At 53.4% G+C, this 12,416-nt stretch overlaps 1 protein-coding gene across 1 annotated transcript; it reads left to right on the top strand.

Annotated features, from left to right (window-relative positions):
- The first annotated feature begins 287 nt into the window (after positions 1–287).
- On the top strand, positions 288–3,103 carry ZIC3 (Zic family member 3). Its single transcript, XM_050901839.1, has 3 exons — positions 288–1,335; positions 2,015–2,178; positions 2,716–3,103. The coding sequence occupies exons 1-3, from the start codon at positions 288–290 to the stop codon at positions 2,896–2,898; spliced, it is 1,395 nt and encodes a 464-aa protein (XP_050757796.1). The 3' UTR covers positions 2,899–3,103.
- The last annotated feature ends 9,313 nt before the right edge of the window (positions 3,104–12,416 follow it).

Here is a 12,416-nt window from a genome sequence, read left to right as displayed (position 1 = left end):
CTGCCCGGCCCCGGCCCGGCCCGGCGCGGGGGGCGGGCGCCTCTGGGGGCGGGTGGCTGTTCGGGGCTGGGGTTTTGTTGGGTTTTTTTTTTGTTTGTTTGTTTTTTGTGTCGGACGGGGGGTGCTCGCCTCGCTGCCCGCCCGCGGCCGGGGGCCGCGCCTGCCCGCAGCGGGGGGGGTGGGTGGGGGTGCGTTTTGGGGTGGTTTTGTACTTTTTCGGGGGCGGGCGGGAGGAAGGGGAGGGGGGTGGGGGGGCAGGCTGCCGCCGCGCCGACGGCCCCGCGCCCATGACGATGCTGCTGGACGGAGGGCCGCAGTTCCCGGCGCTGGGGGTGGGCGGCTTCGCGGCGCCCCGCCACCACGAGATGCCGGGCCGCGACGCCGCCGCCGCCGCCGCCGGCATGGGGCTGGGCCCCTTCGGGGACTCCTCGCACGCCGCCGCCTTCAAGCTGAACGCGGCCCCGCACGACCTCGCCGCCGGGCAGAGCTCGGCGTTCACGCCGCAGGCGCCGGGCTACGCCAGCGCCCTGGGCCACCACCACCATCACCACCACCACGCCGGCCAGGTGCCCTCCTACGGCGGGGCCGCCGCCTTCAACTCCACCCGCGACTTTCTCTTCCGCAACCGCGGCTCCGGCATCGCGGACGCCGCCTCCGGTACGGCGCAACACGGGCTTTTCGGCGGCTCCCCCGGCGGCTTGCACGGCCCCGGCGGCATCCCGGACACCCCGGGCTACCTGCTCTTCCCGGGGCTCCACGAGCAGAGCCCGAGCCACACGTCCCCCAACGGGCATGTGGACAACGGGCAGGTGCACCTGGGGCTGCGCGGGGACCTCTTCGGGCGACCGGATCCCTACCGGGCCGTCTCCAGCCCCCGCACGGACCCTTACGCCGGCGCCCAGTTCCACAACTACAACCACATGAACATGAATATGGGCATGAACGTGGCGGCCCACCACCACCACCATCACCACCACGGCCCCGGGGCTTTCTTTCGGTACATGCGCCAGCCCATCAAGCAAGAATTGTCCTGCAAGTGGCTCGACGAGAGCCAGCTCAGCCGGCCCAAGAAGAGCTGCGACAGGACTTTCAGCACCATGCACGAACTGGTGACCCACGTCACCATGGAGCACGTCGGGGGTCCGGAGCAGAACAACCACATCTGCTACTGGGACGAGTGTCCGCGGGAAGGCAAGTCCTTCAAGGCGAAATACAAACTGGTGAACCACATTCGGGTGCACACGGGGGAGAAGCCCTTCCCCTGCCCCTTCCCGGGCTGCGGCAAGATCTTTGCCCGCTCCGAGAACCTCAAGATTCACAAGCGGACGCACACAGGTAAGGCCCGTGTCCGTCCCGTTCCCTCCCCCCCTCCCCGGGGGGGCACACGCCTTCCGCGGGGCTCCGCGGGGCTGCGCGGACGGGCCGGCGGCTGCCGGAGCGGGCGGGTGCGCGGAGCTGCCGCCGCTCTCGGCCCCCTGCGCGCCTCTGCGGAGGGAACCATAGAAATGCTAATGAAATCTCATTTTCGGTGACTTCCGCTCCTTTTTATTTTATTTTTAGGCCTGATTGGCGTCTCTCCTAATTAAATCAGCGATACATTTGTCAAAGTGTTTTTATTTGCAGCCCCATCTTCCCTTCAGCCCTCCGCACGGGCAGAGGGAAGAGGAGGGGAAGGCAGGAAGCAAACGTATTTTGGCTTGTATCCTTGAGTACGTCTTGTAAAACTGTCCGAGGCGCTGAATTTATCTCTGGTCTTCTCCCTCCCCGGGCTCGCCCAGCCGCCATCCCCGCCGGAGCCCAGCACGGGCCTGGCAGGAGGTGAATTAAAAGTAGTAAAGGCTGACCTGAATTTATCTGACTCGTAACAAACCCTGCTGTCCATCTTCCCCTTTTCTTTTTTTGTGGTGCTTGTGCATCCCCACGGTGGGGTGAGCGGGGCAGAGGTTGTCCTGGGAGGAGGCAGGCAGGGATGGAGAGGGGAACGGCCCTCCTTCACCCTCTCTGAATTTCACAGGTGAGAAGCCCTTCAAGTGCGAGTTTGAGGGCTGCGACAGGCGCTTCGCCAACAGCAGCGACAGGAAGAAACACATGCACGTCCACACCTCGGACAAGCCCTACATCTGCAAGGTGTGCGACAAATCCTACACTCACCCCAGCTCACTTAGGAAACACATGAAGGTAATCACCCCTGCGGCCCAGCCCTTTCCTCCCTGAGCAGGGATGCTCAGTCGCTGGCGTGCTCGGGGCTCGTTTCCCCGGGGCAGGGCAGAGCTGAGCGGTGCCTGCTGCAGCGCTCCACGCTCCCGGCACGGCCCGAGCGGTACCCGGTGTCTAGGCCGTGGCTGGAGCACAGCCCGGGGAAATGGCGTAGTTTTCTTTTTGTGCTCCCGCCGGTGCAAGTGCTGCCCGGTTTCCAGAGTGTGGCTCGGTGCTGGAGGGCTGTGCAAATGCAGCCTGGCCTGTGGCTGCAGCCCCCCGTGCCAGGAGGCTGCAGCCCCCCGCGCCGGGATGCTGCAGCGAAGTGGCCGGGAGCCGAGGCAGGCATTTGCCGCCGGTGCTTAGGGTGGCCGGCAAGGCAGGAAACCGTCTGCTTGCCAGACAGGGGCTGAGCCACTGGACCCCAGTGTCCCTCCTGCATGGGGGAGCATCCCAACCTGGCTCAGCGGGGTGGCGGGGACCCCCGAGCTCGCTCCCATCTCTGCCTCTTGGTTTTAGGTGCACGAATCCCAGGGGTCGGACTCTTCCCCTGCGGCCAGTTCGGGGTATGAGTCCTCCACCCCCCCTGCGGTGGGCTCCGCTGGCAGTAAGGACTCCACTAAAACGCCGCCGGCCGCCCTTCAGAGTAACCCTGGCCACAACCCTGGACTGCCCCCCAATTTTAATGAGTGGTATGTGTGAAGGCAGCTGCTGCCCGGCCAGAGACTGGACCAAATGCGTTGGGAACAAGGAAAAAAAAGGACAAACCAAGCCAACTGCAGCTCGCTCCCACGGAAAGGGAGTTTCCACACCGATGACCGCATAGGGCTACACCTAGTTAACTGCCAGGATCCGGAGGGGGGGGTCTTTTATTATTATATTATAATTATTACTATTTTTTGCAAGCCCAGACGCTGGACTAGCCATGTCCTTTTCTCAGGATTGGATTTCTTTTTTTTTTTTTTGTCGTTTTTTGCAGTCGCAGTCGTTTCTTTGATATTTTTTTTTTTCCTCCCTGCCCCAGTCCCTCTTCCTCCGATTCCTCACTTTTTTTATTTTTAATTTGTTTTGGTTTTCCTTCTTTCGGTGGGATGTTGACATGAGGATGAAAATTCTCTTTCGCCTTAGTGGTGATTGTTTAAACTTACAGTCTTAAACCGTGCCAAAGTCCTGTTATGTCTTGAACTTTCCTCTCTAGCTCTCCTGCTGCTTCTTTCTCTGCTCTCCTCCTCTTTCTCCTTCTCTCTTTCCAAGCATTACACTTGTGAATGTATTCTCGTCTGATGGGGTCGGTCAGTATTTTTCAGGATGAGGATGTGGTGTTTATTCTACCCAGATTGTGACGTTTAGTATAACAGTTGCCTTTTTGTAATAACTTTTTTTGTAAATACATATCCATGATGCCATATTTATCGTTCGTAATTTAATTATTGATACAAAGTGCCGGGAACTGAACAATATTTATGGGGGAGAAAAAATTGTTTTCTAACAAAAAAAAAAAAAAGCAAACAACAACAAAAAGAAATCGAACTCTGTACAGCTTTTGGTTATAACTGCTTTAGCATTAAAAGTTTATTGTTTTGGAAAGAGCCGTTTCTGACCTCCTCCGGGGGACGCGGGCAGCCGCGGGTGCCGTCGCGGGCCGGGTTCGGCGCTGCCGCCGGGGCCAGGCCGTTGTTTTCGGGCAGGCGACGCCGGGTGAAGCCTCCTTCTCGCCGCTGCTTTTTCTCCGGTCCCTTTGTCCCCGCCCTCCGCCGCCCAACAGCTTCGCTCCCCCGCCACCTTCCCGAGCGGACGGAGCCCCGGGGCGCGGCGCCGCCGAGGGAGAGGAGCGCCGGGGGGCAGCGGCGCCGCCTCGACGGGGAGGCCCCGACGGTGAGTACCGGGCCGGGGCGGCCCGGCGCCCCTTGCATGCATCGCGGGGGTGCGGGGGCCGGGCAAGCCGTGCAGGACCGGCCCCGCCGGCCCCGGGCTGCTTGCCGGGGGGACCCCGGGGCGACTTCGCGGTATGCTGGACTTTCTCCGTTATCGTCTGTTTTGGTTTTGTTTTTTTTTTTTTTCTTTGTTTCTGACTAGGATGCGGAAAAGCCTCCCCGTCCGCAGAAGAGAAAAAGGGTCGAGCAGAGACATCTCACCCGAGAAACTTCTCCTCCGGCGCTGCCCAGGAGCCCCAAGCAGCCAGAACGACGGTGGAAACCGCCTCCCCCCGGCAAACCTTCGTGCTCCCGGCGGCCGGGAGACGCCCGTGGCCCCGGCGGGCCGGCCGGAACTCCGGCGGGGATGCAGCCAGCCTCCTACCCCGGCGGAGCGCGGCCGCTGCTCCCCTCCAGCGCGGCCAGCCCGGGCGTACGGCTTCGCAGCCGCATCCTGCTTCAGATCCCAGGCATCTTACCGCGGGCTAACCCCAGCTCCGGGGGGAGGCAGGGACCTGCACCTCCGCTGACCGGGAGAGACCCCAGACGGGCCCATCTTGAACTTGACTTGGGGCACTGCGGGAGGACGGGGCGGCCCGTCCCCTCCAGCCTGCCGCAGGGGCCGCTCGGGCGAGCAACTCGCGAAACCTTGCATGCTTTAAAAATTAAGTTTAAGCAAATCTACCCTCTCCTCCCTCCCTCAAAAAAAAAAAAAAAAAAAAGGTTTATCGGGCAGAAAAAGATAGGAGAAAGGTGGATCGCAGCCTCTGTGGCCGCACATCTGAAAAAAAAAAAAAAAAAAAAATACCCCAAGCCCGGTGCAGGCAGGTTTCCCGCTCCTCACTGCCCAGCCTGGCCCCTTAAAATTGTTCCCTTCGAGGTGCCCCGGCCAGACATGGATGTCCGCTGCTTTTATGCTGTGAAGTTTTCTCTCGCTGTGCGCAGAGCCGAGCCCCGGGGCTGGACGCCGAGCGCTGCCGGCCCGGGCCCCTCCCGGGGGGCGAGCGGGGCCGCCCCGCACCGCGGCGGGCGAGGAGGAGCGGAGCCACCAGGGGCCGTTGGGTTTTCCTCGGACACCCACCTGGGTCGTGTCTGCGTCGCTCCGGACCGCGCCAGGCTTGGAAACCTGCCGGTAGGCTCGGTTTCGTTACTGCTTTGCTCGGAACCGGGGAGGCGCGGGGTGCGCAGGGCTCCGCGGGTGCGCAGGGCTGGGCGGCGGAGCATCCCGGGACGGGTGCCGCGGGGGCGTCTGCTGCTGTCGGTCCCCGAAACGCCGTCCCAGAGCGGGGGGGGGGGGGGGCTCTGCTGTGGCCGGCGTTGTCCGGCTTGGGGAGCCCCGTCCGCATGCGGCCGGCAGGATGCAGCATCTCCGGGCCCCGGAGGAGCGGCCCCGCCGCGGGCTGGGTGCGGGGTCCCTTCCCGGCAGCGGCTCCGGCTGGTCCCCGGGGCCCTCGGGCCGTGCTGGCGTACCTGCCCTCCTGCCTGTCCCTGCAGTCGCTTCCTTGGCAGCACAGCCCCAGCCATTTTTATAGCTAGGGCTTAAAACCAGCATCCTGGATCATTTGGCTTCCCCTGGGTAGCCAGCTGGTCCCCCACCCTGGGGCCTCCCCATCCAGCCAGGGCTCTCACCCAGTATGGGGAAGGGGGGAGCAAACTGTTGTCTGCACCCCACTGAGGTCAGGGGCCCCCTTGGCCGCTCTGCAGCCCCCCCCCCCCAAATGGGGCATGGATGGGGCAGCGACAGTGTGTGTGTGTGTGTGTGGTTTGTGATGGAGCAGCGGGTTTGGGATGGGTGCAGAAAAGGGCTGGGGATGTGTTTGACTGTGAAATGCTTGCAAAGCACGGGGTTCAGCAGAAGCACCGTGAGGTGGGGCAGGAGGGCCGTGTCCCCCGAGCACGGCACGCTGTGCTGGTGGGCGCTGCTGCCCGTGCAGTGCCTCTGCCCCACCGGCTGCTGCTGGCCCCGACACCTCGGGGATGAAGGCCAGGGAAGAGCTGTCTCACCCTGCTGCCGAGTCCTCAGCTCTCACAGACAAATAAGGGTTTTTCCGTAAAAAGAAGCAAAAAGGCTCTGTTCCTCACCCTTGGCCATTGCAGGGAGATGTGGGGAGTCCTAGAACAGGAAAGACCCTGCCTTTTTCCCAGATTTCTTAGGCTGGTTTTGTGAGTCAGGGTGAGACAGCTCATGATTTTCAATGCCAGGGCCTGGCGGTGGGGACCTGTGGGCATTCCCTGTGCTCACAGCTCGGGCGAAAGCATTACAGAGCCGGCCGGGGCAGGACAGCGCTGGCAGAGCAGGTGCCATGTTAGCTCAGCTTTTAGTGTGTCATTAATAACGGGTCTTGTGTCGCACCCCAGAAGAGTCCCAGGACCGTTCACAAAACGGGGCCATATTCTGCTGTCCTCTCCCAGACTGGCAGCTCCCTTGAAGTTGCTGTGCTTGCTTGTATGAGCGGGATTAGGTGGATTTGTCCCCAAATAAACAGAACTCGGGATGGTTTTCTAAAAGGGGTAATGTTGATTCATTGTGCTATAAAGAATCTAAGCAGAGGCAGGCGATGAGCTGGATCCGTTCCTTCTCTACCACGCTTTATGAGCCATGAATATTTTGATTCCTTTGGTGTCATTGTTTTTGCATATCTGTCTCTGTGTCTGGTGTAATCCCATGAAAATAATTTTTTTTTTTTTTCAAGCTTTGTGCGTGCCATTAGCAGCTAGTGGCTGCACACAGTGTGAAGGCAGAGTCCTGAAGGCATTTGATCAGGTTGTGTTCAAGTGTCTCAGTGCTACGGCACCAGGAATTAAGTTCCTATAGTAACTCTGTCGGCTGTAAAGCTTCGAAGCAGTGGATAGGGTGTAGTATTGTGTGTTTGCATTTTTTTTTTTTAATATAACGTTCCCAGATTAAAAGCACCATACGCTAACACCAGCTCTTTTAGCTGAGCCTAACTTTCATGACTGTTTGATACACCATCCCTGTTATTTTATACTGTTAGTATGATCAAACTATATGGAAAATATCTCTGCAGAGATGCACTCTTGTTTTGGAGAGGTAAATCTCTAGAGAAAGCCTTAAATTCTTTGCAGAAATCTAATTTTATTGTGGAGTGTGCAGAAGGAAATAATTTGTATCGTACTGACTAATCTGTACATCCCCTGCACTAAGACATTTGGTTAACCTTGCTATGCCGTTTGTATGGGTTAAAAATACGATCTATGTCTTGCAAGTGCCTGCTCACCTGAATGTAACTGCAGGCAGTAAAAACGCTTGCGTAAGAGCTTACGCTGGTGAGTGAGAATGGCAAAGCAAGGACCTGCCCTGCAGGCTTGATAGGAGACAGTTTAGGATGGCTTTACGGACATCTGTCCTGTACTAGCCATGGAAAAACCCTCTGCAGAAACCGGGGAGGCAGTTGTCTAAGGAGGCGCAGATGCATTTTAATATTAAGATGCTAATTTTTTTTCTCAGTAAAGAAGGTTGTGTGCTGCTTAGGTTTTCTTTTAGCTGATGCTTCGGTAATGTTTCTCCATTTCAAATGTTTGTGTGAAAAGAAACTTTAATAAAAAGGGCTGGGGAAAAAAAAAAAGAGTTTAGCTGAATGATTTTGTTTTGGCAACTTGTTCAATAGTGGCAGCTTTGAAATTGCCAAAGCTTGACTTTGAAATGGTTGAATGGGCGATATGTGAAGTTCCCTTCGAGGGAGACCCAGCCCGCACGTTGGGGATTCATTCCTGTGCACGCTGGGCAAGGTAGCCTGACCTGGGACAGCCGGGAAACTCGGAGAGGGGAAAAGTCACCGGCAGTCCTGCCGGCTGGAAAGAGGCTGGGGAAGCTGGAGAGGCTTAATGGCCGAGGAGCATAAAGGATACGTGCAGAATAGGGCTATTCCCATGGTTTTGTCCTTTTTCAGGGCATCGTATAATTCTGGTTTGGGCCTGTGGTAGTTCCAGAGACACAAAATGGCTCTTAGGCGGGTTTTTTTGGGTGCTTGGCACAGTGGAGCAAGGGGCTGGGCAGAGATCCCGAAGCTTTTGAGGAGGCTGGGCCCTACCTGGCTTCCAGCGTCTCTGTCTCTGGTGTTTGGGCAGAAACTGGCCAGTGGGCAGGAAAAAAAGTGGAACATTGGTAAGGTTTGGTATGGAGGGAAAAAAGTGTTTCGCTCTGCAGGCTGTGCGGAGGGCTGTGCCCAGGCAGGTGCGGGGCTGTCACCGCTCCCCGTGCTTCAGAGGGAGCGGAGTGGGGTTTTGGAGCAGAAATGGGTGTTGTGCTTTATTCACAGGCCGGGACGTGGCCTTTAGCTGGCAGGGTCACAGCAGGGTAGAAAACGTCAGGATGTTGGTTTCTGCTAGCTATGGGCTTGCTGCGTTTGTATGCCACAGAGAATAACCACTTTGGAAAATACAGCCAGAAAGGCTCGAGACGCAGTGAATCAGCCTGTAGTATTTGCTTTAAATAAAATTACCTACTTATTTATCTCTTCTTTAAATTCCTCCCAGTTTCACTAAGACATTATTCCAGTGCAAAATCTCGTGTTTGGTTTGTTTTTTTTAAAGTATTTTTGCCGCTTTCCATAGCTTACATAGCATGATTCTTTTACTGTTTTGGGCAACAAGATTATGATGTTCTTTGTGTTTGCCTTTTTCCTTATTTTCATTTGTTTTGTGTTTGTTTTTTTACCTGTGTTAGTAGAATGCAGTTGAATTTAGGGTTTCCACCACTTCACTGTGTTCTTACTGAAAATAAACATTTCTTTTGTTTGCATTTAGCATCCTATTAAATCCATGAACTTGAGCTTCTCAGTAATTATTGATAACCTCAAGAAAAAAGTAAAACTTGTGTTGAGATCGGTTAGAGAAATTCAGTCTTAACTATAGGAAAAGTCTGAATTTGGACTCAAATACTATCTTTATTTAAGAGAAAAGTCTCTGTGCAGCAGATTACGTGACTAAAGTTCCCCCAATGCATGGAGAGTTTGCAAGGACCGGACTCTGGTTGCTCCCTGGTGCAAGGGCTCCTGCTGCTGAGGAAGGCACATGTTCCCCAGAATACTCATTTTTCCCATAATATTTATTTGTACTAGAAAGAAGATGCTGCAGGAACTTGCTGAAACTGTCAATCATAAATATTTAAAAACCGTGTTCCAGGCACCCCTGAAATGGACTTGCTTAATTTGACAAGATTCAGAAAGAAAAAGAAAGTGGATAATTTTTTTTTTTTTTCCCTTTTTCTCCTATTTTTTTCAGTGGTGTGAGCCTCACTGGCCAGATTTCATTTTGGCCTTTTTTTTTTTTTTTTTTTGGTGACAGCTGTAAGGCCAAAGGGGCATATACGTGTGTTTTAAAGCAGAGCTTGAGTTTTCATCTAATTGCCTGGTTCTGGAGCTTGATTTATATTTTTAAAAATGAAGCTATTGATAATATTATAAGAATTGGCAACGCTGCAGCAGTAAGATATATATTTAATTTTTAATCTTGTCCTGTGGAAGTATTTTAAAATAATGCAGTAAGTGATTTACTTTAATGGCTTTGCACCACTCATTTTGTTTTTAAAATGAGATACCAATGTGACGTTGCAATCTACTACTTTTTTTCTGTTTCCTTTTCGTTCTTTGCTGATGCGGAAGGAGAAGGCAGGCAAAGGACCAAGGGAGTTGAAACCTCGAAGATACTCCCTGTACCTTCGGGAGGACGCGGGGCTGAGATTAAAATAAAAACGCTCTGTTGGTGCTTACTTTATGTTGCTGAGGACTTGATTTCAGAGGAGTTCCCTGACCCTTTCAAAAATCTCAGGTTGGAGATGGTTAAAAAAAAAAAGGCAAAGAAAATAATAAAAAAGAAGACCTGCATACCCATTAGTTCCTTTTTGAAATTACAAGCTGACACGAGACATTTTAAGAATTATGATTTGATAAAGAACTTACTGGGTCCTGCCCTGGGTCCCTGGCTGTACAGCTGAGCTCTGCAAGTCTTGCCTTGCAGCCGTGGTTTCTCTGTACGTTTAAGACACCAGAACGGACCATGTAAGCTGTGTTATGATGTCTGTAATCAGAGGACAGAGAAGAATACAGTGGGCTCACATCTGGGTCTGCTAAGTGTAATAGTCCTAATTTCAGGCTGTGGCCACTTGATCAGCTTTTTAGAAATTTATAACACAAACTCGAGCAACCGCAGTATTAAAGCAAAATTCTTTGTTGTCATTTAATTTTCATCCAAGCTAGGGGGGGGAAAAAAAGTGTTCTAGAGAGAACAATAGTTTATATCAGCATCTTAGTTTTATCACACTTATATTTCTAGATTTCATTGTTTTGCTGTAGGTTAAGAAATAGTTTCCTCCCAGATTGACAATAAATTGCAGTGAAAGAACTAAGCCAGCACAAATGCCCCCTATAAAGTTTAAAATCACATATGCATCAGTGAAACACTAATGTCCTGAAAAATATGTTTTCTTCTTTTCAGTAATTTTCTGTTCTTAATCTTGGACAGTCTTTTACATAAAAGCTAGTCATCAGTGCCGCAGCGCGAGTAAATCGTCCCGGCAGAGAAGCTGACGCAAGGAAGGGGCATCAGAGAAATACTGCATTTCATAAACACAATCACTAGAGCATTAGGAGAGCAAACATGTGGTTTTATGAACATAGTTATAAATATTTAAACATGCAAAATGAAAATGTTACTAAATGTCTGGTTTTCATTATCTTTCGATGAACATTTTCATTCTTGGAAGCATTGCTAGCTGTCTGCAGAAAATGATCACCACCCCTCTCCCCAGAATGAATGATGTGTAATGCGAAAACGTGTTAAAATGCACAGTTGTTTGTAATATCTTCTACCAAAGTGGAAGACATTCTACCAAATTTGGTATTCTACTGAATCGCAAAGTATTCTTGCCCAACAAACAGGCAACCATCCTGCTTCTGTCAGCAACTTGCTTGCGAGATGTTATGAAAAATCTAAGGATGGTTTGGAAAATACAAGATGTCACTCAGCGTGCTTGGAGTCGTGTCCTGCCATCCTTTCTCCAGCAAAATTCCTACAGAAGTTAACGAAAGATGCGGCTGCTGATTTTATCATTATTAACGTATTATTTTGAAGTGTCAACAAGTGTTGAAGCGTTCTGTGTGCCTCCGTGGAAGGGTTGGGAGGCTGCAGTAGGAAGTTTGGGGTGGGAAGCCTGGGGTCTGCCCCTTGGCCGGGCTCTTGCGGTGGGTGTGAGGCTGCGCCTTTAAACAGGACAGTAGCAGGCAGCGGCGGACACAGGTTGTGCAATTTAGCTTGCGTGAGTGGAGGCCTGTGAGAAAGCAGAGGCCACGCTGTGCATCACTGTTCGTAATAAGGCAGGTGTCCGATTCCTCGGATCCAGCATAGTCAGCCGTCTCTCTTGGCTTCAGTTCTCCCCCATCAGTGCATCCCCACGCCGCTCTGACTGTGCCGCATATGTCATGAAAGAAGATGCCAAATGATTTATTTATTTATTTTTTAGTGCACCGGGAAGCCCATTTTCTATTAGTCACCTATTTAATCTTGACCGTCCTGAGTTTCTGCCGCGCTCGGTAGCGGGACGGCGTCCCATGCGCTGGCACATAGGCACACACGCGCGTGCTGTTTACTATTCCTCCTGCAGTTGCTCCCACCAATAAATCTGCACTTGCTGTAGCCAGGATGGAAATCTTTAAGACAAAGGACTTGAATGGGCAGTTTTTTATTGCTGTGATAGAGTAGAAGGCCCCAAGCTGGGGGCTAGTGCATGCATGAATGCTGCCCCCCTTGGCTTGGTACTGTCTCCTACTAGCCCTATACCAGTACCGGAGACTGTAAAAGGGAGAGGGCCCCAAGGCTGGTATTTCCCTATTTCAATTCTTGCTCCTGTGACTGCAGCAAATCCCAAAGAAATGATGGCTGAGAAGTAAACTTGGAGAAGAGTGTGGAAGGGCAGGCTGTCGGGTAAAGCAGGGGATGCCTGGGAGGGCAGCACAAAAACGTGGGAATGAGGAAAGGAGGAACAAAAGAGATGTGGGTTGGCGAAGGAGGAATAGGAGAGTGAAAGGCGGCAAGGCTGGTGCAGCAGCGAGGAGCTGCTCCTTGTCCCTGTGTGTGAATACATCCAGCTGAGCCTTTTGCATTTGCAGGCTGTTCAGGCAGAGCCCCCACAAAAGTGTATGAGTCTCTGGAGACGTGCGCAGGATTTGCCCTGTGGGAAGCAGCGGGCGGTGCTTGGGGTGAGGTGCCCTCCACGCTACGCAAGTTTTGGCTCCCACGATAAAGCTGTGCGTGGCTGTCGGCCGGGTGCCGTACGTGGGCATCGCTGGC

Source organism: Gymnogyps californianus, chromosome 9 (assembly GCF_018139145.2).
Source record: "Gymnogyps californianus isolate 813 chromosome 9, ASM1813914v2, whole genome shotgun sequence".
In the NCBI taxonomy this organism is placed as follows: Eukaryota; Metazoa; Chordata; class Aves; order Accipitriformes; family Cathartidae; genus Gymnogyps; species Gymnogyps californianus.
The sequence above is the reverse complement of the archived record's forward strand: the minus strand, read 5'-3'. Positions and strand labels throughout refer to the sequence as shown.